The sequence below is a fragment of the Lepisma saccharinum genome, chromosome 6 (assembly GCF_977018435.1).
Source record: "Lepisma saccharinum chromosome 6, izLepSacc3.1, whole genome shotgun sequence".
NCBI classification, from domain to species: Eukaryota; Metazoa; Arthropoda; class Insecta; order Zygentoma; family Lepismatidae; genus Lepisma; species Lepisma saccharinum.
This window is the reverse complement of record NC_139234.1, coordinates 8,640,654-8,665,816: the sequence shown is the minus strand read 5'-3', so window position 1 is coordinate 8,665,816 and position 25,163 is coordinate 8,640,654. Positions and strand designations below refer to the sequence as shown.

Here is a 25,163-nt window from a genome sequence, read left to right as displayed (position 1 = left end):
GAATCAGAGGGAAACAGGCAGATTCTGCTGTTTCATGCTGCATAAGCATCCAATTTTCATCACCGAGCATGAGGTTTTTTTCTCTACATGGTTCAATCTTTCTCAAAACATTTATCCTTGAACTGTGATTTAAGCCTTGTAAAAATTTCCTATTTTCCTTTATCAAAAAGTTAATGGTAATCCACTGTCCACCATTAGATCATATGGTAAATTATGAATGTCTGGTACAACATAAAGGGATGCCATTGGTGCTGATAACAAGTTGCAGCATATCCTTACATTCAGCAATAAAATATCTTCAGAGTATATGGCCAATTGGTCATCAAAAACAGAAAAGTGGACCAATTTGCCACCAACTAATCTACGCAGTTTATCGTACCTGGCACATAACTCAAGAAAAAGTGGAAAATATCCTTGTTCTCTTGTAAATTTGATTTTTCCTATTGTACTTCCTTTTATATTATTATTTGTTTCTGCTACAAGGGTTGGACTCTACAATATGTTATGCTGAATGTGCCAACTATCAGACATCTTTATCTTCCCAACTTCTTGTGATCTACGAGGTAGTATCCAAAAATTTTTGGGACTGGTCCCGCCATCTGGTAGTTGTAGTAGCTTGATGCAACGGTAGATGGTAGAACTAGCATATCTTTGGAATCAGCATACAAAATTTTACGCAGGTGGATGAATTCACTGACCTTTTACTTGGAGTCTTGTATTTGGCGATGGATTTCAGGGTGTGCATCAAATTTTGTGAAATTCTCACAAAAAGTGGCACTATACAAAAATCAATACGCAACATTCACAATTATGTTAAACAATTTGTTAGAAAATAATATATTTTACATTTTTTACAATTACACGACATAACCACAATACAAAATTTATACGTAGCACAGATGGACATTTTCTGCTTCACCAGTTACTGAAACTGCCAAACTCATACCCTATATCCTTCTTCTTCTTTCGAACTGGATCGTTGAGTGAATCTTTGGTGCCCCTGAGAAAAAGGATAAATGTATCAAAGCAGGTAACAAAAAATTGTAATAATAATAATAGTTTATAACTGATACATTGAAAGCAATGAGTGGCCCATCAAAAATTTCATCCACTCATCATTCAATCTTGTCACTGCAATATGCCAAAAGTGACAGAGAAGTGTCATCAAATAAGGAAAATACAAATGCAGCTGTCAGACGTAATGTTCCCTAATTCAAATGTCAGTGTAAAAGCTTGGTTTTTACAACATTGTGCCTCAAATAATGCTCTAAAAATACTGTCACTTTGGTTTCTTACACTTCATAAATACAGTTTAACCCGCGATCGGTTGTGGATGAGCGCCGCGCTCACTTTAAATTTTAATGACGTGCCATTTTAACAGTATTTAAAATATTGGCTTGTGGTGCTCTCTAGTTGACGTTAAGAGTTTCACGAGCGAACTGATCACATTTTTATGAGATGACGTAAACAGCATTATTAGAGAGACCATTGTTGTGGAAATAATATTGTCAGAGTGAGTGCAGAGCTTACACGCAACCGATTACGTTATATATATTTTATTTACATTTGTGCATTATTTAGTCAATAGGTCTATCCTGTTTCTAGTGAGTTTTCGTACCTATATGTTCTTGTCGTGTTAATAGAAAATTTGAAAAAAGTGTCGAAGTGATTTTATATCATATCAGATTTCTGGAGATCAGATGGAACTACCTCAGAGGAACATGCGTTTTTTATTAACGCTGAGACTTGTTGGCTTCGCCGATGTATACTACACTGTTTGAAAACAAGAATGAAACAAAAATGTAAAGAATAAGATGAATTATAATAAATAGATCATTACAAGTACAAAAAATAAATTCAAAAAATTAAAATATGGTGAAATATGCCTGAAAAGCAAGGGTGAGTGCCGCACTCACACGCGATCAGTGACGTGACTACAGCGAGTGTGGCCGATCCCGAGTTAATAAAATATGACAATTTAACAAGAATTTTGAATGCCAGCAACATAGCAAAAACGATTCTTTGTCTGTCACCTTCAAATGCTTTGACAAATTTTATTCAAATAAAATACAGATCAGTCATCACTAGGAGTAGACGATATCGGAAATTTGATGTAGAGGCAACTAGTTTTCGGAACAGCTCTGAGTTCTGTCGAAAATGGTTTTCCTCCTTGTGACGGCGTAGCAGGTTGCGCAGAATGACATGCTCAGAAATCATTCGTGAAAGTGATACCGAGGTGCGAGGATCTGGTGCTAGGCTTGAGCTTGCTGCTGAGTGTATAGAAGTGCGATTTTGTAGTGTGTTCCACACATAAAATATGCCTCCTCTTCACTCCAAAGTTTACCATAGAACAGTTAGGGGACAAACGCATGAAGTTGTCGCAAACGTCTTGCAATTCATGCAAGAAGAGCCTGACAAAAATTATGTGAAGTTGCCTCTTAAAAAAGTTATTGACCGTATTTGTGCTGCGACAGGTTTATCTTTAAGTACGGTAAAATCAATTAAGAAGGAAAGTTCAGCAGTTCGCTCTGGATCATCATCATCATACAGCATGCCCCGTAGAAATAAAAATTGTCCGCGGTCGTGTACAGATACAGATGATTTTGAGATGTGCATTATTCGGAGAACAATTAATGAATTTTACACCGCAGACAGGTAAGTCCCAACAGTAAAAATCTGTTCTTGCAAAATTAAGGAAAACCATTGGATATATAGATCTTCAAAAAACTTGGGTTTAGGTGGAAGAAAGTGGAAACTAATAGACGCGTGCTTATTGAGAGGAATGACATTCGGAATGCAAGGATTGCTTATTTACGGGCCATCAGTAGATATCGTTGGGAAGGCCATCCTATTATATATTCTGATGAAACATACATCCATAGTTCCCACACAACCACAAAAACATGGTGCGACGATAGTCTAGAGGGCCTGAAATGTCCAATATCCAAGGGGAAACGTCTTATTATTGTCCATGCAGACAGCGACAAAGGGTTCATTCCTAGCGCCCTTCTGACATTTAAATCAAATCAGAAAACTGGAGACTACCCACGGAGATGAATTCCAGCAATTACATGTGGTGGATAAGAGAAATGGTCATTCCAAATTTGTCTTCGTAATCGACAATGCATCCTACCATAATATTCTGAAAGAAAGATGCCGTTCGTCTAACACCAGGAAAAAGGAAATGCAAGAGTGGCTATTATTATACCATTTACAGATGATATGTTCAAGCCTGAACTTTACATCTTACACTTTAGATGAACTGATGAATGAACATGGCCACACTGTCCTTCGCTTGCCTGCATATCATCCCGATTTAAATGCTATAGAGAAAATTTTGGGCATTTCTAAACAATGGGTTGCAAATCGCAATGTGACTTTCAAATTAAATGATGTGTGGGAACTGTGTAAGGAAGCATTTTCGGTGATTGGAGAGGAGGAATGGGAGTCATATTGCAGCAATGTTAGAAAAACTGAGGAACAATACATTTGGACGGAGGGTTTTGCATCTTGCTTTCAGTGTTGGCGACAGTAGCAACAGTGTGGACAATTTATTCTCGAGTGCAGAAGATTCATGTTCGATTCAGATTCCGAATTTGACGGAATCGAAGACCTGGAATAAATCATTTGTGTCTTCATTTGATGCCCTTCACAACACATAAGGTAAGCTTATCGTATTGTTTTTGTTAGCGAGCTTTTCTTGTTGTACAATTCTGTATTGGGTCATTGTTACCAACCGTTTCTTTCTTCACTTGCAACGCTGCTCGAGAATTGTAAGCACGTGCCAACAGTCACGTGTTGCAACTCCCTCCCCAGCTGATTCGGTTTCTGTGCGACTCGCTTTCAACCTCCACATAAGAACACCTCAGAGATGTTCTGAAAATGCGTTGCCTCTAACAATATATTGTCAAGAAACTATCCTCACAGACGATACAATATTTTTTTCCCATATCGTGATATTGGTGATATCCCATCTCCCCGATATATATCACCAAATATCGTGATGATATATTGACACAATATACATCTGGATGATATATCGCCAATACTAGCCATCACAAGACATCACATCACTTTATGTGGATGGAGGAGATGTGTACATTAACACATCCAGGAAAATTACTTGGCTGGTGGGACATGACCAAGTGAATTTGAGGGTGCTGAGCTGATTGAATTGGTTTAGGAGAGTGAATAGGGAAGGTTGCCCATGCATCCAAAGCATGAAGATGGCATCTATGAATGTGAGGAATGGTTTCATGGTACTCAGAAACTCTTGTTCAAGTCTGCCCAATGAAAAGGTTGGTGTATGAGGGGGAGGGGGGGGGGGTATTCTGGTGTCCACAACCGTGGTGTGCGCATATTTGTAGGTGAACAAAGGTGTTACACCATTCAAACACTTGGCATAACTTTCGCAAGCCCAGGATTCATTGATTGATTTGGTGTTTTAAGTCCACTTTATGCACAGTAAGGCTAATCGGGACTGGACCTACAGTTTAAAGTGGGATCCGAACCACTATGTGCCTCCACCGGGAATCGAACCTGGGACCCCTTCATTACAAGGCGACGACGCTACCACTTAACCATCGGGGAGGCCGCAAGTCCAGGAGTGTGTTGATCCTGTGTTGGGTGAAAAATGAAATCTCACACAGCTTACAGTTACAAAAATGTATTGTAATAACTCAGATATTACACAAAAAAGCACAATTTGTAAGATGACGAAGTACCACCACTTGAGGCCATGCTGCATTCACTCTCACACACATGAAGATAATGAATCCAGTTCTCTTACATTATACATATGAGTAATCCTTCACATGGCAGCATCTTACTGCCATCTAGCGAGCAACTTGAAATTAATTTATAATCATATTACAGAACTGAACAGAAGGAAGTGTAAGTCTTTATAGTGGAAGTTGTTGCAGGTGATTAGACATGGGCTAGTTGAATCAGGAAGTGAATGCGGGAAGTATGATCGTTTCGATCAAGCAGAGGCTTGCACGCACACACAACAGGGCACCTTCAAACACACACATATTTGTGTTCTACAACTCAAGATCAATGCATGAAACAAGGTCCTGGTCTCGGATTACACCAAGAGGGTATCATTTACTGGATACAAAACTTTCCCCACAAGTACATTTGCAAAAAAATAGTAATCATTCTGATATTTAAAATCTTATATAGATGCTGATCAACAAAACTATTAAAAATGGTAGGCCTGCCATGGAACAACTGTGCATGTTCAAAACTTGGTGCCATCTTGCAAAGGGAGAAAGCTGAAATTATGAATGCTACAGTGTGGATAGATTATGGCCCGAATTTAAGCAAGAAACAAACAGCGACTATCAATCATGGAACAGAGTTGCTGAAATCAAGTAACACAGATGTTTTATTACTTTGTACACAAAAGTGAGAGAACTTACTTTGCAGCTTCCTCCAGGTTGATGTACTTGCCGACACCTGTCCTGTAGACCTTCAACTTTCCATCGGGATTTCTCTTTGGTCGCTGGCTGGCAGCTAACTCCTCTCGTTTCCTCTCTGCTTCTTGCGCTCGCTCCTTTTGCAGCTAAAAAGAAAGACAATATCCTTAGTGTTAAAATACAGTGCTATATTTACATGCCAGCAAATAATATAATACAACAGACAATAAAAAGCTTATATCAGTTTCAGTTCTACATCTTACCTGCTCATTAGCCTCCTGGTATGGATCCACAAATATCTGAGCCTTCTCAATCACTATATCTTCAATGGGCCTATCCTTGTTGTCTGTCTCCACCCTTTCAATGGCTGTCAGTGTATCCAACCCACCAACAACACGACCAAACACAGTGTGCTTCCCATCCAAATGGCGACATGATCGGTATGTGATGAAGCTACAAAATAAAATATAATTATTTAGATTTCTACTTCTGTATTTAAACACATTTTTGGATGTTACATCTCACAAAAACACACAATCTCCCTTCATTAGACACTTATTTGTAGCTTGATCAATGTTACAGTTATGTATAACAATATGATACACTTATGCATGCTACAACTATAAACTAGAAGAATTCCACAATGCAAGCAACACATACATACAAGAAGTAATTATTTAGGTAAAATCATTTAACACACATACATTATAATGTGCAATAGGAAAGTATATTTAGTTAATACAGTGGAACCTAGTTTTCCGTTCTTCAGGAGACCAAGCTGATAAACTTAAAATGCAGGAAAATGTACAATCAAGGAAAATTGTATAACAATTTGCTATGTTGGAACAAACAAGACCAAATGTATAAATATAAAATATAAAATCCAGGAATGTACTAATAAAAATAATTTCATTTTGTCAAACCAAATTCCAGAGCCTCCCTGATGGCACAGTGGTACAGTAATGGCATTGCCTTGTAATACCTCCTTTCCATCTATATCATTATACTGTACGTCAAAGCTTTCGCAAGGGGTCCTGGGGTCGATACCCGGTGGAGGCACATGGCAGAATGGTTCAGATCCCACTTTGAACTGTAGCCTTTCTGTGCATAAAGTGAACTTAAAAGAACAAATTAAGTCAAATTCCCAAACTTTTCCAGGTATTTTCAAATATCTTTCCAGAATGTATAATTATTTGAAGGACATCCACATGAATTTTATTCGGATCCAAGTCAGTGCGTGGATGTTCCCTGTGTTGATTCTTTTTTCATGTTTTATTGTTGAAGTTTCTTTGAAAAAAAAAAAGATATGTACATGTGCCTGGTGCTTTACTATGTACCAGGATGTCACTTAGATCTTTGTGTGCAATGCACTTTATAGTTTGAGCTTTGTTCAAATTGACATGAGTTTTACATAATGAGCTGAGTTTAGTATACATATACAGTCACAGACACTTCTGTGTTGCAGTGATCCTATTGGCAGACAATGGGGTTGTTACAAGCCAGAAGTGTCCGTGACTGTACATATGAAGTGGCATTTTGAAAAGGAACATGGAACCCAATGACAAAACAAAAAGTATTGCTTTAGGCATAGCCATTACTCTTCAGTGTTCCTACATGAATTTCACATAATAATCATTCAACCTTATATTCATGATTAGCCCAAAGAAGCACCAAAATGATGCAAAATAAATAAAATACAATTCCTAACGTTTCTGTGAATACTCTGCAATTGACTCAACCATTCCATCTTTAGTTTAGCAGGAAAAGTTTTACGAATGGCACTTTCTTCCTTGTATTGATGTAAATAAAGTAAGTGTTACTCACAACTGGGATCCATTTGTGTTAGGGCCTGAATTGGCCATAGACAATATTCCTCTTCCATTGTGTGTGAGATTAGGTTTGAATTCATCATTAAATGGGCTCCCCCACAGGGACTCCCCTCCTGACCCTGTTGCAGTTGGGTCTCCACCCTGGATCTGGAAACCAGAAAAATTACACAGGAAGATTAGCACTCAAAGGGCCATGAAGATAAAATATGCTTTGAACTGTGTTTGATAAATGGACCAAAAGTTTTAAAATGTACATAAAGTTAGAAGTGTACTTACATGTGGTTTTGATCCTCAACTTTAATGTTTCAGTACCATTTTCAGGAGTTTGTTTATTTCAGGAAGTTAAAACATTTTATAAATTGGGTTAAAAAGGCAAAAATGTGTAAGAAATGCTGCAATGGGAAGTTCTAGAGGAAATAAAACTGAAATGCTGAGATTTAGGACCAAAACCATATGCACAGTCCATCTGCATTAGTCATGACCATCAACATTAAACTTGTTTTAATAAGTTGAAAATAACTCACCATGAAATTCCTGATAGACCTGTGGAAGATGAGACCATCGTAATATCCCTTCTCGCACAACTTCATGAAGTTTTCACATGTCTTGGCCACCAGATCGCAGTGAAGTTCGAGATTGAGGGGACCAAAATTTGTCAACAGACGAACGTAACCTGGAAAAAATAACATTCATGCGAACTGGAAGAGTTATGGCACATAGAAAAAGTTACAATAAAACTCAACTCAACTGCAATATTTGAAAACTTGATTTAACTTTAAAATAGTGTAATTATCTCCCTTATTTTATATTGTTAAAATCTGAGCTGAACCAAATCTGACCTAATATGTAGGAGGTACATTTATGGTTTATATTATTTATTTATTTATTAATGCCTTGTTTTAAATGGCGGAGTTAAGGCTGTACAAAGCCTTTTCTTCCACTCAACCATACATTTAAAATTATACATTATTATATTATACACAAAGTACACTAAGTCATTTCACATAGGTCCACACACACATTATACTCATACACACACGTCTTTAAAGCCTTGAATATAACACACAAAATACAAAATATATAATACACAAAAAACTAAATATGGAATGAAAGAATGCAAAATTTAAAATTGTATTTAAGTAACTGCAAGGTATTTTAAGAATTCGTTCACTTGCACATGCTTTTGAGTTTGCTTGACAGGGGAAGATCTACCGACTACTCTGAAGAGAATGGCGAACACGTCTGCTAAAGGAACCGACGGAGCTTACTGTTCTAGTGCTTTCTGGCAGCTGATTCCATAGTCTTACAGCCGATACGGAGAAAGAGTTGGAGAAGAAATTTGATCTGTGGACGGGGATAGAGAGAACTGAGGAGCTGGGTGATCTGGTGTCGCGATCGTGAAATTCGTGAAGAAATTGGAAGCAAGAGAGGAGATAGGAAGGTGACTTGAGGTTGAGAACTTTGTAAAGTAAAATCAGAGTGTGCAGCGTTCATCTTTCTTGCATACGTAGCCACCCCAATTTGAGAAACTAAGGTGATAGGTGGTCCCAATATTTTAAATTAAAAATGTATCGTACGCAGGCATTTTGAACACTCTGCAGACGTCTAGCTGACTCACCTGTTAAGCCGGAATACGCTACGTCACAATAATCTATATGGCATAAAACTAGGGACTGACATAGTTTGGCCTTGATAGAGGTGGGGAGGAACTTGCGCATGCGTCTTATAGAATACAGAGATCGAAAGCTTTTCTACACGCCGAACTTGTGTGATGTGACCATGATAAATTTCCGTCTAATACAATTCCCAGATCTTTAACAGTTTGGTTAAATGGAATGTGAGTAGAATCTACAAGAATGGAAGGCAGAATGTTAAGATCTACGTAACGTTTCAGTTTATCGGAAGCAATCAAAATTGCTTGTGTTTTATTAGGGTTAATATACATGCCATTGTCTAGCGACCAGTTAACAATCCTCTCTATATCTTCATTAACCTTGGAAATACCATCGCTAAACATTACTGGGGGTGCAGAATAGTACAACTGGAGGTCATCGGCATACATGTGATAACGGCAGTGTTTCAAGATATTTGGCAGGTCATTAATGTATAAAGAAAATAATAAAGGGCCAAGTACACTTCCTTGCGGAACGCCACAAGTGATCTCAGATAGTGCCGAGCACTTGCCATCATAAACCACCCTTTGACTACTATCAAGGTAGTATTTGAAGTGGGGATGATAAAATTCCTCTTCTGGTTTCTGCATCCTCATGTATTTTTGGAGCTTGGTGGGAGGGAACTATATACGAGGGCTGACTGAAAAGTTCTCGGCATATCCATTATGCATTTATCGTAGCTAAATGTTACTTTAGCTAATCATAATATATGCCTTTGCAAAGCCCCATACCAAATTTTATAATACTATCTTTTTTTGTTTTTCAGATTTTGATGTTTGAAGTGAGCATTTTCTGAAAAATGGATAAAGTGAGCATTCGTGCGGTTATCCAATACCTCCTGAAAAAAGGAATGAGTGGACAGGACATCCACAAGGACATGATGGAAACATTGGGGGAGGATGCCCCATCGTATTCTGTGAAAAAGTGGGTGGCGGAATTCAAGAGGGGGAGCATCTATGTCCAAGATGCACCTCGCAGTGGAAGGCTGGCAACGGCATGTACTGAAGAAAACATCACAATACAGGATCTTGTTATGGCAGACCGGCGAATGACAGAACGTTACATCGCAGAGAAAGTGGGGATGTCCCAGGAAAGCGTTGGACACATACTAACAGTTGTGCTGGACATGCACAAGGTGTCATGTCGATGGTTCCCGAAAATGTTGAGTGCTGAGAACAAACCTCAGAGACACCTCTTGTCTGCAGCAAACTTGACCCTCCGTCAGGCTGATCCTGAGACATTTCTCCAACGTTTTGTAACCATGGACGAAGCATGGGTCCACCACTTTCAGCCAGAGTCCAAGGTGCAATCAAAACAGTGGAAACACCCCTCCTCCCCCACCCCCAAAAAGTTCAAGTCAGTGAAATCAGCTGGCAAGATGATGGTCTCTGTTTTTTGGGATGCGAGGGGGGGTCATCCTGGCTGAGTATCTAAAAATTGGTGAAACGGTGAACGGTGCGTATCATGCTGCTCAACTGAAGCGTTTGAGGAAGGCCATCAAGGTGAAACGTTGTGGAATGTTGAAGAAGCGCATCCTTTTCCACCAAGACAATGCACCCGCCCACACGTCCATCATTGCAATATCCGCCATCTAGTCCTGCGGCTTCGAACTGCTTGGACACCATCCCTATTCACCAGACTTGGCTCCCTCAGAATTTCATCTGTTTCCTAAACTCAAGCAACACCTCGGTGGAATCCATTTTCCATCAGATGATGACGTCATGGCTGCGGTGGAGGACTTTCTTGCAGTGCAGGATGAAACGTTCTACAAGGAAGGTGTCATGGGCCTGCAGCACCGGTGGCAAAAGTGTGTGGCGCTGAAAGGGGACTATGTTGAAAAATAGCCATGAACGATTGAGCTCCTGGCAATCCTTCATGGGTAGGCCGAGAACTTTTCAGTCACCCCTCGTAGATACAGGGTGTCTGGGCTAGAGGTATACAGAAATATATGCTTAGACAGAAAGAACTATACATTTTACGTTGTTGGGTAAATGCTCAATTGATGGAATATCTCCCCGAGATTTGATCATCACCACTTCAAGGTCAACACCTAGTCTTCTAGATTACACGTGCGCACAAATGTTCAATGTGACGTGCTCTGGCAGGTCTAGCAGCGTACGCCTGACAGTCAACATGCGGACGCCACAACGAAAGGTGCAGTGTGTGCTATGGTTAGCAGAGTTCGAATCAGTAACACATGTTCAGCAGCGTGCAAGAAGAGAATGGAATGTGGACCCTCCCACTTTTCCTGGGCATTGGATCAGAAGAGGAGGTCCCACTTCCTTGAGCACTTACCCAACAACATACAATGTATCGTTCTTTCTTTATAAGCATATATTTTTATATACCTCTAGCCTGGACACCTTGTATATAATATAGTGGTGCTTGAGAGTAATTAGTGGAATCTCCCCATCAGAAATTTTTCAATATCATATTGATTACTCTTATTTTCATATGGCACCTCATATGTACTTTGAAACTGTTGAATGAAAATACCAACCTTTCTTCTTCACCCTCTCATAACGAACCAAATCCTCTTCAACAATTGCAGCTTCATGCCTTGTTTCTGGTTCCATTGTTGTGGACGTGAAACCAGCTGCCACAGCACCTGTTGAGTAATGGGCCTGGAATGAAAAGTATTTGATATTGAATTGTGCAGTGGACATATGGTTTTTCAGGTGTTATTTTGTTTTAACATATAGTATTCTCAGTACTATTTTTTTCCCTAACAAAAGTAAACTATTACTAGTCAACAACAATACTAGTATATCTATAAAATTTATATTTTTGCCACAAATACATATGTCTGTACATATAGGGTGATCCAATGAGAAAATATGGCCAATAATGACAAGATGCCGATATAAAATGGCAAATATTTGTGACCACATATGTGTGTTTTTATCTATATATTTCTGTCACATGTTTACTCATTTAATACACAATATTTCAAGTGTATCAAAGAGTCATCATCAGATGATTTATGAGGTATATCTTCAATACAATGATTTGTTACCTTGTGATTTGGCACATACAACAGATGTCTTACATAAAAATTAGGAGATAGTAGGTACAGTCACCAGCAAAAAAAATGGGACATTTAGATCCTGAAATACTTGCTTCCCTGTGAGGCGTTATGTGTGTTGCCTAACTCTACGGCGATAAGTGGATTTTAATAGCAAATTTTCAATGGCAACTTCTACCACCACTGCACAGTTAGCTAACACACATAATGCCTTGCAGGAAAGCAAGCTTTCCAGGATCTAGGTGTCTCATTTTTTATTGTCGGTGACTATACCATCAACATCATTCTGGCAACAGATCCCACTGTGGTGTCTCGGATAGAGAAAATTCCAGTGAGATAAAACAATGGAAATGAAAAATTGGGGGAAACCAGGACTGATTCAGAAGCTCAACTAGAAGAACAATGACATGATATCAAGACCTAGCCTGAATTTCTTCCCCTTAGCCTTCTACGAAAAATAAAATTTCTTATTATTATAATAAGATGGCTCCCACATAGACAAATTGACCCAACATTGTGAGGACAATTGGGAGCTCCTTGAAAAGTCTTGAATGTCAGAAAACAGGCTTGGCAGACTTTATAAACTCTAAATTTCATGTTTAAGAGTCTATTTCGCATTTTGCAGTTCATTTCGCATCATTTCGTGATAAAACAGGGTAGGAAAATGCACCTCACACCTTTCAGAAACATTAAAAATTAACATTAGAATGTGTTCACATTTCATGTTTTTATCAAAAACGAAATATGCATGCCCCTACTAATTGAATACTGACGTCCTTCCTAAAAATTTGCATCACCAATGTCAGATATTACAAAATAATACACAGTAAATGTTACTATTTCGGCCACACAAGGTTTGATGGATGTGTTTATCTTGGTAGTGTATGAAAGAGTTCTTGGGAACTAGATTGAAGCATCACAACAAGAATAAAAAGAGCTTTAATATTAACATTTACTGTATTGTCTTGCAAATGAATACCGATCAAACTTATTACAATTTATTAGAGCTGTTAGTAAAAAGTGATCACTTTACACATTTTTCACAAGAATATCGTGATATACAAACACTTAGTTTTACAAAAAGTTCTAAATAATATGTATAAAAGTATCTTCTAAATGATGGAAGAGTGATATCAACCTCCCCTCCTTTTCTTGCAAAATTCCTGCACACATCCATGGTGATCATACATCTAATGACGACAGTTGCATTACAATTGAACTGAAATACAATTTTTCTTGTATGTACGCATTGCTTGCATTGTAGCGGTTATTACAAGCATAAAAACACAGTTTTTGGTTGTGACATTTCAGGAGGACACACGCTCCCTTCATCAGGCATTTATTTTTAGTTTGATTAAAGATAGTTATAACAATGGTTAATTTTTTTAAACAAAAAAGAATCAGTTATACAATGGATGTTGTTAATGTTACATTGTTGTAATATAGCAACTTAACTGTGAAAAACAAGTAGTCTGTTTTATTTTTATTTCACATAAAAATTTTGATCACATTATTTTTCATTTAAAAATTATGAATCCCAAATATCATCAGGCAATTCAAAATCATCATTGCTTTCACAGAGTTTCTTGGTGTTTTCCGTTACATTAAATTTTAAATATGGTGTCTTACTCCACTTGTGAAAAAGAAAACTCCATAGTGGGTCTATGTTACCATTTTCAATATTTAATTTATACAATTGTAAAGAGAAACTAATAAATTACAACTTACGGCATTGAATTTATCAGCTACTTTCTTCTCTGCCTCCTTCTGCTCTGGAGCCTTGTACTCTTTGTTAAGCTCACTCAGGGTCTCTTTTGCTTCGAGGCTGATCGTCTTCAGGTAAGCACTTGGATCATTCTTCGACTGTTCTACTTCTACGCAAAGCAAGAAGAATAAAAAATTACAACAGTCACTAGAACCGTGATCTTTATGTACAGCGGAACCTCAATTTTACATTCCCGGATATTATATCTTTCTGCATTATATAGGGTTAGCCTAAAAGAAATAGACATTTTCAAAGTTTTACAGAAATAATAGTTTTAATAATAGGGCTGAAATACTTACATGGGTTGAAGAGTATGTCCTGAAGTTTACACTGGTAAGTTACAAGTGTTCTATGTGTGACCCTTTTGTAACACGACAGATATCAATGCAGTAGTCCTGTTCACCCCAAACACTACTTTACCCCTTGCACAGACAACCAGTTTCCTTAAATTTCTTGCTCCAATTGTAGATTGGCTGCCTTGTGGATGGTTGTTTACCATACCATGTTCTAAAAAGACGCTTGATAGTAACAGAATTTGTTTTTGCAAATTCAATAACGCAGAAAGCCTTCTCCACCTGGCTAGCGGCCATACTGCTCGACTTACGTCAAGGGTGCTCACGTGATGCTGATGTCACGAAGATAAACGAAATGCTTTCTGATGTAACAAACAAATTTCAATTTATAAAGCATTTAAACTGTCTATTTCTTTTAGGTTAACCCTGTACATTCAACCTTGATGGTCCCACCATGGCAAAATGTTTTAAAATTTTCCTTGATTTTTACATTTTCCTGCATTTTAAGTGTTTCCAGCTTGGTTCCATGAAGACGTAAAATCAAGCTTCTGCTGTAATTACACATTTTATTAGTAAATTTAGTTGCATAAGAGCATAAAATATTGAAGAATTGCAATAGCGTGTTACAGGAGTAGAGGCCAGGTCAAGTTTCTAGCCCCCACTCTGAGTCATGCCTCTCCCTTCTCTCAAACTCTCCTCTGAAACCTAACTGGTGTTACCTAAAGCGTAGCAGTAATTCTCACTAGCTGAATTGCTCAGACTTACAATTAAATTATCAATTTTATTATATTACACTGAAATATGCAATAAAAAGTGCTCCCCTGTGCATAGCACCACGCCATGAAGGCATATAGGGGGTGTGGGGGTAACGCCTCACACTTTCTTGATCCGGTCATGAGTGGGGGTGATGTGATCAGCATCACGCCCCTGACCGCCTTTACCCCCCAGGGTTTCCCCCAGGTACCCATGTTATTTGACGCTGGGTGGGCGCCGGGGCCGCTTCCACCGTTAGAAAAGTTCCCGGATTTGAACCGGCCGGGACCTTTAGCATGGTAGTCAGACGCGTTACCGACTGAGCCACCGCGGCCACCCTGAAATATGCAATGCTGAATCTAAATTTTATTGCCACAGAATTTCATGTGATAACCTTACTGATAAATGTTTGCTCACGGTTACAGCCAGTTTCTCTATAAGAACATTACAATTTCCCCCACCGGCTGCTCCATTACATAAAATCTCTCCTCCGTGGAGTTGTCAACATTACGTGCTACAAAGCAAGAGATTTTGGGTTCCAACCCTGGTTAAGGCATGGATGTAATATTGTGTCTCATCAGCAATTTCATCTGTTCGTGGAGCATCCCCATCATCACTATTAACACAAGAGGTAGAAAAGCAAGGTAAAGGTACCAAAATAGAAACACAAAAATTCTATGTGACGATTGGTAGAAAAACGAGACTGGCAAAATTGAGTGGCAGTGAGGGAACAATGGTTACAAGTTGCTGATTCTTAGGGTTGGAAGAGGGAGATAGAAATCTTCACCTGTCCATTAAAATGTAAAATTTTTCACAGGAGACTGAGGTTAAATTTGATTTGCATATTTTTATGTATGTCAATCAACTCTGCACATTTCTATCTATTTCACATTAAAAATATATTTTTAGGGTTTCTTCATTAAAGTTGATTATTTCTATCCCAATTTGTGTACGACAAGCTTGAAACTTATGAATGCTGTGCCAGGAAAGTTTGGGATGAAAATAAAAAATGCATAAAGAAGTGGAAAAGGAAAATGAAGTATTCATGAAATACCAATGATTGAAACCTATGACCCCAGTTGCTAGGCAACCATTTCTCCACAGAGCATATGTAACATTTCACTATTCTGTTTTTTATACTGAAGAGCAGTGCAACATAATTTCATTGGTGTACATGCATATTATGTAAAACATAATTTTAATAGCTAATTCCTCTTACTTTAAAGGAGCTTTCATACCATAGTGACAAGCATCACGGGTACCTCCCGTCTGTAGAAAAGCAGTCAGGAAATATGCTCGACCAACAGACAACACTGATAAAATAGCCCAGTCTGAGTGATACGTAAGTGACATGTGCAGCTTGTCATGTCAATTCGGTACAAAAGGTTTCCTTTATTTCTGAAGGTTCATTTCCACATGACACATGTCACTTTGGTCTGAAAACTCTCTAAATGCTAAAGAGGCACTGAAGAAGCTCAATGGTCCAATCCTTCCTGTAAGTAATGTATGTAACTAGGTAACTTTAAGGACTTTGCCCTTGGAAAACAAAGTTACCTTCCTAGATTTAAGATTATGTGAATTAGAACTTTATGTAAATTTAAACAATAAGAAAGTAGCAGGAGTATACAATGAACTACAGGATATTTTGGGAAACATCAGATTGGTAAAATTATATGACAATTTTACCAACAATCCATTTTGTATCTACTATATAACTGTACAATTTATTTGTTCTGTCTTACAGTTTAGTTAAATCATTGAATTTCACCTATTATAACCACAATCATTATCAACTGCAATTTACAAATAAACAGGGCTATAAGACCACTATATTCAAAATATAGGACGTGTTATTCTAAATTAGTACACAAATATGTACATATTATTATGAAATATTAGCAAGTAATGTAAAATTGGCATATTTTAAGTTAAAAATTAATGAATTTTGTAATGAATTCTTCAATACAAGATCCACACACTTACAATTAATTACACTACATCTATTTTCAAGCATATTTCTCCAAAGCATCAATTCTTCTCAAAATTTGGTCAAAAGATAATTATAAAATATTGTACATGCAACCTTCCAAAAAGGTAGTGTGTCATAAAAATTTCCCAGATTTTACATTTCTTCACATTTCAAGTTTCTCTCTTCGCCTTGCTCCCCTGAAAAATTTAAAATCCAGGTTCCACTGTATTTACAACATATTATTAGCTTCACAATATTTTCAGGGCTTTAATTTTTCAGCAAAATTAAAACCCCTCAGCCCTCAGATATTATAGTTTAAGTTAAAATGTTAAAGTGCCAAAAAGAGAACTGCAAGCTAATAAAAGCAGAAATAATGCTATAAATCTTATCTTGAAGTTGCTTTTCTGATTCTAGCAACATTACGTCCCCCAGAGCTAGAAGGTTGTGTGTAAACCTGAAAAAGTTCTGGGGAATCTGAAGAATAAAAACCACTTGTGATGTATGTGAACTTTTAAGATAAACGTTGATTTAAAAACAATTTTGCCCTGTGAAAATGGCTTCCTGCACATGGAACATACCAGGATCCTCCACTTTCAGGTTATTTTTCAAGTGATGAAAGGTCGAGAGGTTGAATTTATCCACATTCGCTGGGTTCTGAATCTCAATCAGGTCTGCTCGTGCAAACGGCTCATCAGTCAGCAAGTCCATCCAGTTCTTAGATTTTATATTCAACTGCTCCACTGCCTGTAAAAAATATTTTTGAAAAATGTTCTTGTTTGTATTTTGATCATTTAACATTTGTACCTCATTAAGTTGGTACCTCTCCTCCTTGGTGTAATAACACTAATGTTGCCTTGTAATTAACAAGCCCCCTGTTTGATCCCTGAAGGAGGCACATTTCACAGTGATTTAGATTCCAATTGAAACTGTAGTCCCAGCACCAATTAGCCTATCTGAGTATAAAGTGAACTTAAACACCATCTCTCTTATCACGTTAATCACAATGACAAGGATGAATGATGATTTGATGAAATAGGTGAAAGGACAAAGAAGATAACATTCCTATGCCCTGGACAGGATTCAGACCCAAACTCTAGTATATAGATCACTCAGGCACCAAGGTGGAAAATAATAACTTTCCAAACATTTATGTACAATTAATAGAGGCATGCATATTTAGTTTTTGACGAAAACACGAAATGTGAAATAACACATTGTAATGTTAATTTTTCATGTTTCTGAAAGGTGTGAGGTGCATTTTCTTACCCTGTTTTGTCACGAAATGATGCGAAATGAACTGCAAAATATACTGTTAAACATGAAATTTACAGTTTATATACCAACGTGACACTTTCTGAAGTCTGAAGTATCCTGTGAGTTATGCACTTCACGGAAAACTGATTAATTCTGCTGTAAATATTTGAGAAGCAAAAATAGACCTCTTTATACAGGAATAAACTTAATATTCTGGTAATGATTTAATGTGCTATTAGAAGGGATATGTTTATTTTGTATAATAGTGCAGTTTCTAAATCAAATTTGGGATTATATTTAAAACCAGCATGTCATTTTATATACCTCTTTTTCACCGTTATAACAGCGAAATTTCATTTTATTTACAGCTTTTGATCCCAAAATTGACTCTATTTTTTGTACGAAAATTTGCTTTTTTATTTACCAAAAATATGTACCTTTAACAATAGATAAGCTAGTCCCAGCATGCATAAACAAAGGCATAGCAAAACCAAATTCCCTGACTTTTTTCAGATACTTTTCAATAACTTACCAGACCACTTAACATACAAATAAATAAGTGTTTACAAGTTAATGAAATGTATCATGTTGACTGACCATTGTTGAAAATAAATTATTCAAAATAAAAAGAACACTTTTGTATGAAATATTCAGAAAAAGTTAATACATTTTGAGTGGCAAGGGAAAAAAACATTTCCATGACTTTTACAAGTTTTTAAATAAAATTTTCTGATTTTTCCCATGACCTCTCCACTCTTAATTTGATTTTCTTTCCATGTGAGTGAAAACTGTTACGATAATCAATATGATGAGGATAAACAATGAATTGATGGAGGCCGGACGGATACACAAGCTCAGGCTGGGGTTTGAACCTGGAACCTTCGGTAGGAAGAGCCCGAGTCAACCACTCAAAGTGTCTTGTACGACTACTAACTTTTAAAACTGAATCTTTTCACAATACAAAAAATACAAGCAAATAATCTTTATTATCTGTGCAATAATTTAGATAGTGCTTCTTTCAAAGGAAAGAGAATAGTTTTATTAAATTAATCATTCACTGCCTTAACTACAATAAATTTATAAATTTTTATGAATGTGCAAGTAGGAACATTATTAATATTAACTTGTGTTAGTGTGGTGCACTTAACATCATGGAGTAATATAACATGACACAAAAATAAATAGAGTTATGCCATAAGAATCATGGAATAAACACTTACCTCGTAAGAGAAGACATTGCCAGTAGTCTTCACAGCAACAATGTGGGAATTGTTGGTAAATGTCTTGTACAAGACTGGGCAGTGATATTTCCCTTCATTGTTCTTATAGAATTTTAGTTTTGTTAATGATTTTGTATCAAGTGGCTGAAACATATTTAAAAACATATCAGAGTAAATCCATTGTCTGTCATTTTACCAAGAAAACACTAAGCATACTTTTGAACATCAAGCCAGAAAAATCAATACAAGCCAGTAAAAACTGCATGCACAAGACACAATATTGTTGATTTATTTTAACTTTTCTACAACTTTTGCCTAATCGAAATGATGGGGATGAATGGTAATAAGATGAATGATGAGACATACACATATGGATGAAACTCCACAGCTGAAAGCCTCGTCAGCCTGTAAAAATTCAGCCTAAGGTGTACTGCATAGAAGGGAGGTTGACATTTAAGTGACTTCAGAGAAAGATCATGGACAAGCTAACATAAGAGAATCTGAATGCCTTCTACAGAAGAGGAAAGATGGACACATGCAGCAGAAGAAACAGAAAGCTCAAAAACTACTGAACATGCACGGAATGAATTGAAGAGAATACAATGGGATAATGGAAGAGATTAATCCACAAATAATCAAATTATAAGAAAAAAACTCAATATGCTGACCAAGGAAGAAATTTATTTTATTATAAAACATAAACTAAACGTAACGTTTCAACCTTCTAGCAACGTCTTCTCCAGACTCTGCACCAAGTACAAATGTAACAAGGTACAAAACAGGACGATATATATACACAAACAACACTCCCCTCCAGACTATTAGAAAGTTGTTCTGGAACATTTTAGCAGGTGGCTTTCCCTTGTCAACTGTACTTTCACCTAAAAGGCTAAACACATTTTCTTCCATCTAGAATGTGGTTGGACTCTTTATCTTCTTCCTTCATTCTTCTTCTCTCCTCTTTCTCTCTTGTCCTTTCCACTCTTTCTAACACCTTCTTCCATTCTTTGCTTATCTTCAGTCCCCCATTCCAGTTCAATGTGTCTTCTTCACCTTTCTTCTCTATTTTCTTGGCCTCCTTCCATTTTCTCACTAGTATTCTCTTCTCCCTTCCTATCTGCTTAGCCTCATCCCACTCTGTTATGTCATGTTTCTCTCGTGTGTTTAAATATCGCATTTCTCTCTCTCTCTTAAGTCGTACATCATCCCTACGTTGTTTCAACCTGTCTTTCAGCCTCTTTTTCGTTTCTCCTATGTACACAGCCTGACATTCTTTACATTTCACTTCGTAGATAATCCCTTCCTCTTCTCTGTTTTCCTTTTTCTTGTTTGCATTCCTTGCTAATCTTAAGATGCTTCTCCCTCCCTTCCTGTAATTTTAATTCCCGCTTTCCTAAGCACTTTGCATATCTTTTCTGTGGTCTTCCCCATACTCCATATTCCAAAACTCCTCTCTTGCTAGAAGGTTGAAACGTTACGTTTAGTTTATGGCCGCGGTGGCTCAGTCGGTAACGCGTCTGACTACCATGCTAAAGGTCCCGGGTTCAATCCCCGGCCGGTTCAAATCCGGGAACTTTTCTAACGATGGAAGCGGCCCCGGCGCCCACCCAGCGTCGAATAACATGGGTACCTGGGGGTAACCCTGGGGGGTAAAGGCAGTCAGGGGCATGATGCTGATCACATCACCCCACTCACGACCGGATCAAGAAAGTGTGGGGCGTTACCCCTACACCCCCTATACGCCTTCATGGCGTGGTGCTATGCACAGGGGAGCACTTTACCTTTTTTTTTTTTTTTTACCTTTATGTTTTATAATAAAATAAATTTCTGCTTTGGTCAGCATATTGAGTTTTTCATATCATGGAAACAAGGCTTAATGGTGTTATAATTGTTCAAATTATAAATAAAAAAATCAGTCTTTAGCCCTGACCTAAAACTGGATAAGACATCTCAATGTAGGTTGCCCTTTTCAGAAAATACTAACATAAACGTAGTAAAAAGTACGATTGCAGTGGAGTAGTTCGATTTTCAGTAAAAAATCACAGGTAGGACTAACAATTAATAACAAAAACTGTTATTTGTGTGTGTGTAACTGTTTCACATGGCACTGCAGCCAGTTGCTTAACTACTCCCAAATATTACACTACAAGCATCAAATCTTACAGGATTGTTTGTGTAAAACATTAACAAAATAATATATTTTCTTTAGTTTTAATACTGTAATGTATAATAATAACTTGTGGCGCAACAGCCTGAGCCTACCCAATTTCTGCCGCCCTCACTCTCACCCGATACTACTCATTCTCACCGAGGTGGGAGACCAATTACGAGGTGACGTGTGGTAAGCTTGACAAATTCCCAGTCGTCGTCATAGGTTTTATTGACAGGGTTACGCTACTCATTCATAGCTCCCAATTTCCTCACAAGAGTGGGCAGTCACCAGTCATACACACAGGCCGAAATTTCTGGAGAAAAGTTGTTATGCGTCCCGTAGCCCAAAGCATTACGCCTTACATCACACGGCCATGGTGTGGAAAATCGTAATTTATTCTTCAATATATTATACCTCACTAACTACTTTAAGTTGAATTTGGGATATCAAACCCATGACAATGCCTCTATGCAGAGGAGTAAATACAAAAATAAAAACAGTGATGCTTGGACTTCAAAAAAGTATAAAATACTGATTGGGAGGATTAAACTCAGTATAACTCCATCCTACACAAAGAAATCCACAGACAATGCCTGGAAGAGTACGACTATAATGAACATTAACCACATGTAACTCATGCATGTTACATCATCCATTACTGCAACCCACCTTCCCTGTCACAGGGTTGATCTTAAACTTCTTCACGAAAGCTAGGATTGGTTCAAGTTCAAATATATTTCCATCTGCATCGCAGTATGGGTGCTCAAATGGCTGCAGGGAGACGGCACAGCAGTAGAATGGCAGCCTGCGGAAGGCAGCTTTGTCCCCTGTTGGTGGACCAGCCCTCTTCCCTCCGTACAAGGTGGTCCATTCCGTGCACGTGAGGTACCTGAAAACAAAAAAAGAATATTAAATTTTGGTGCCATAAGCATACTAATCACGGCTGGCAAAATATTATGAATATTAATCCCAACAGTTTAAATTTTTTCTTCAAATAAAAATTGAACTCAAAGCCATTGTTGAACAACAACAGAATGCTGCAAAAATTATTTTCTTTCACCAGTTTTTAAATTAACCTACAATTATTAAAAATGAAGTGGCTGAAAAATTGATTTTTATAATTCAATACGTAAAGTGTTGTAGTATTTTAATCAAGAATAAAATAAATTAAACAACAAAAAAGCTGTTCAAAATTATCATAAAAAAATTATATGTTTTTGGATATCAAGTGGTAATAATGTCAAAGTAAACTTTACATAGCCTCATACTTTCTTCTATTTTAATTTATTGAAATTACTTCTAACATAATAATACATGAAGCAATGCTTATCATACAAAAAAACCTTCAGTATCTACAATGTATATACTTACATTTTATCTTTCTGGTGTTGTCTCTTCCCCATTGTGATTGGTTGATATTTTACACCACTCTTCGAAAAATTTCAGGTCTAATGTCTGCAATTAAAAATTAGTTATTAAATATACGTATATTCCACAAGTTATAATAAAATATTAAAAAGTCATATCATGGGAGGTTAGCAAATGTAAAGTATCACGAATCGGAGTACATTAATATATGCTAAAACTAAATATTATGTAAAAAAAAAACTATAGTAATTATTCTGAATGTTGTTTTTTCTTTTTTTGGATGAATTAGAAAGTCTTGAAGAATAGTAGAAATGATTATGAATAAAAAAAATGAACAATCCAGAAAGTAATTAGCATAGTCTACAATTTCATAAAGTATTATTTATCAGTGGGGAAAAAATATAAAAAGTAGCTTATGCAAGCATCTGGGCTTCCCACCAATTAAGCAGTTTCATCTTGGACATAGACTACTGCCATGTTTTCATGGGTAAAACTTCGGTATGGTACCAATGGATTTCTTCATTTTTACACAAGAAACTACTTACGGAAATGAGTTTCTGTAGCATTTAGAAGTTCGTGAAGGTATTTTTTTTTTTTTATCATGGAATCTATTTCACCGGGAATTCATGTATTTTTCAATAGAAATATCTCTCCGACGCACAATTGCTGTTGCTTTCATTTGCTGGCACTACGTGAACAAAATGTTGCGAACGTCTGATGATGTAACTCCCTGTCAGTGTTTCCAACCACGCCATTTTTTTTGCAAGAAGATGACAATTTTAACTATGTTTGCCTAACCTAACCGAACCTAACCTTGCCGTGCATGGTTTGTGAGGCTATCCGTGCATGGTTCGTGGGGCCATTCATGAATTGGGGCTATCCATGAATGGTTTGTGTAGCTACGTGTGTATGGTTCATGGGGCTATCCGTGCATGGTTCGTGGGGCTATTAATGAATTGAGGCTATCCATACATGGTTCGTGGGGCTATCCATGAATGGTTCGTGGAGATTTTTCAGTTCACAAGGTTGGAAACACTGCATACCCACTGATAATCTACCACGCTAGTCAAGCTGTCTCGCCATATTGTGTCTTACGGAAGCGCAAAAAGGAAGAATAATAATTACTCCTCATGTCACAAATTGAAATTATTTTCGTGAAAAGAGCAAAATAACACCTTGAAGAATCTTTTGCAATGCAGAATAGGTAAGTACGAATGTTAAAAATGACAAAATAAATGAGTGAGAGGTGTTGGGACCATACCAAAGTTTTACCTTTTCATGCAATACCAAAGTTTTACCTTTTCATGCAATCTCATGTTCACAAAAGGGTCAAGGATGTTGTGATTGAGAACAGATAAATTATTTTCATACTAAAAACCTTAAATCTGACCTGCCTAACCTAACAACAAAATAATTTTGGGACATAATATCACTTTGCACCACATGTAAGATGGCAGTAGAAGTCTGTACCCAAGATGACAGTAAACAAAATAAAGAATTGTGTAGGAATATATGAAAGGGAAAATCGTTGTCTAGAAAACACACGAGTAACTAATCATTGAGCTGTTCATACATGTATAGAAATCGAAGGATGTAAAAAATGCCCGTGTACAATGATTACTTCGGAATTAAACAATTGGAACTTTGGCCGTTCGATTTCTATTGATGTCTTAACGCATCATCAATGGATTAGTGAGCATTTACTGCAGGTTTTCCGAAGAACGATTTTTCCCTTCTGTACACACCTGTGTGATGGCAATGGTTCAGAATTTTGACCCAAAGCCAGGATTATTATCAATACATCTATGCTTGAAATTTGTCCGTCCTCTAGGCATAACACAACATGAAGGACCTTATTCTGGAATATAACATGGCAAACATCTTGGAATATAGGGTAAGATCAAGCAAATAATGGATTGCAGATTTAATCCAAGATAAGAAATCATCAGGGAATATATCACAATGTCAGATGTTCCAAGTTTGTCCATTTTCGAGGCTAAAAAATTTTGAACTGTTAAATATAAAACATAAAGAAGACTTAAAATTCACACATCAATCTACAAAAGTTCTTCAAGATACAAAAAACATTATGAAGAAGATGTAATAATCTTTCGGGACCTAGTATTTTAACCTAAAAATGAAAATACCTTTCAAGAAAAGAAACTTATACACCGCCAATCGTTCGTCGTTTGTTAATGTTTATGTCCACGAGTAAGTGTTGCAGATCTGTTAACATAAAAAATCTAATTAACAGCAAAATTACATCAATATTTTGATATATCATTCGACCATGCCCGTTCTTATTAGTTATTTTTACTATTAATTTTATTCGTTTATCGCGCATGAAGAGTAACAAATCATTTAATATATAATGAAATAATGTGTATAGAAAATTGATGTTGATTGGCTACACTTGAAATTACAGCAAACAGCTGAAAGCCG

The 25,163-nt window shown here is 37.1% G+C and overlaps 1 protein-coding gene across 1 annotated transcript; it reads right to left on the bottom strand.

The window, feature by feature from the left end:
* Positions 1–821: 821 nt before the first annotated feature.
* Positions 822–25,005, bottom strand: LOC145989225 (RING-type E3 ubiquitin-protein ligase PPIL2). The gene is made up of 12 exons (XM_083124533.1): positions 24,869–25,005; positions 22,725–22,808; positions 22,023–22,242; positions 19,202–19,345; positions 17,306–17,471; positions 13,676–13,821; positions 11,423–11,546; positions 7,774–7,922; positions 7,245–7,396; positions 5,684–5,873; positions 5,424–5,566; positions 822–1,000 (listed from the first exon to the last, which is right to left on the bottom strand). The coding sequence occupies exons 2-12, from the start codon at positions 22,754–22,756 to the stop codon at positions 916–918; spliced, it is 1,551 nt and encodes a 516-aa protein (XP_082980659.1). The 5' UTR covers positions 22,757–22,808; positions 24,869–25,005; the 3' UTR covers positions 822–915.
* Positions 25,006–25,163: the final 158 nt, after the last annotated feature.

Excerpts from the sequence above, each read along its gene's own strand:
- LOC145989225 (XM_083124533.1), bottom strand. The coding sequence starts at position 22,756 with ATGGGGAAGAGACAACACCAGAAAGATAAAAT. Across the intron at positions 5,874-7,244 it reads AACACAAATGGATCCCAGTT|CTTCATCACATACCGATCAT; the intron begins GTGAGTAACACT and ends TTTATTTTGTAG. Across the intron at positions 5,567-5,683 it reads ACCAGGAGGCTAATGAGCAG|CTGCAAAAGGAGCGAGCGCA; the intron begins GTAAGATGTAGA and ends CTTTCTTTTTAG.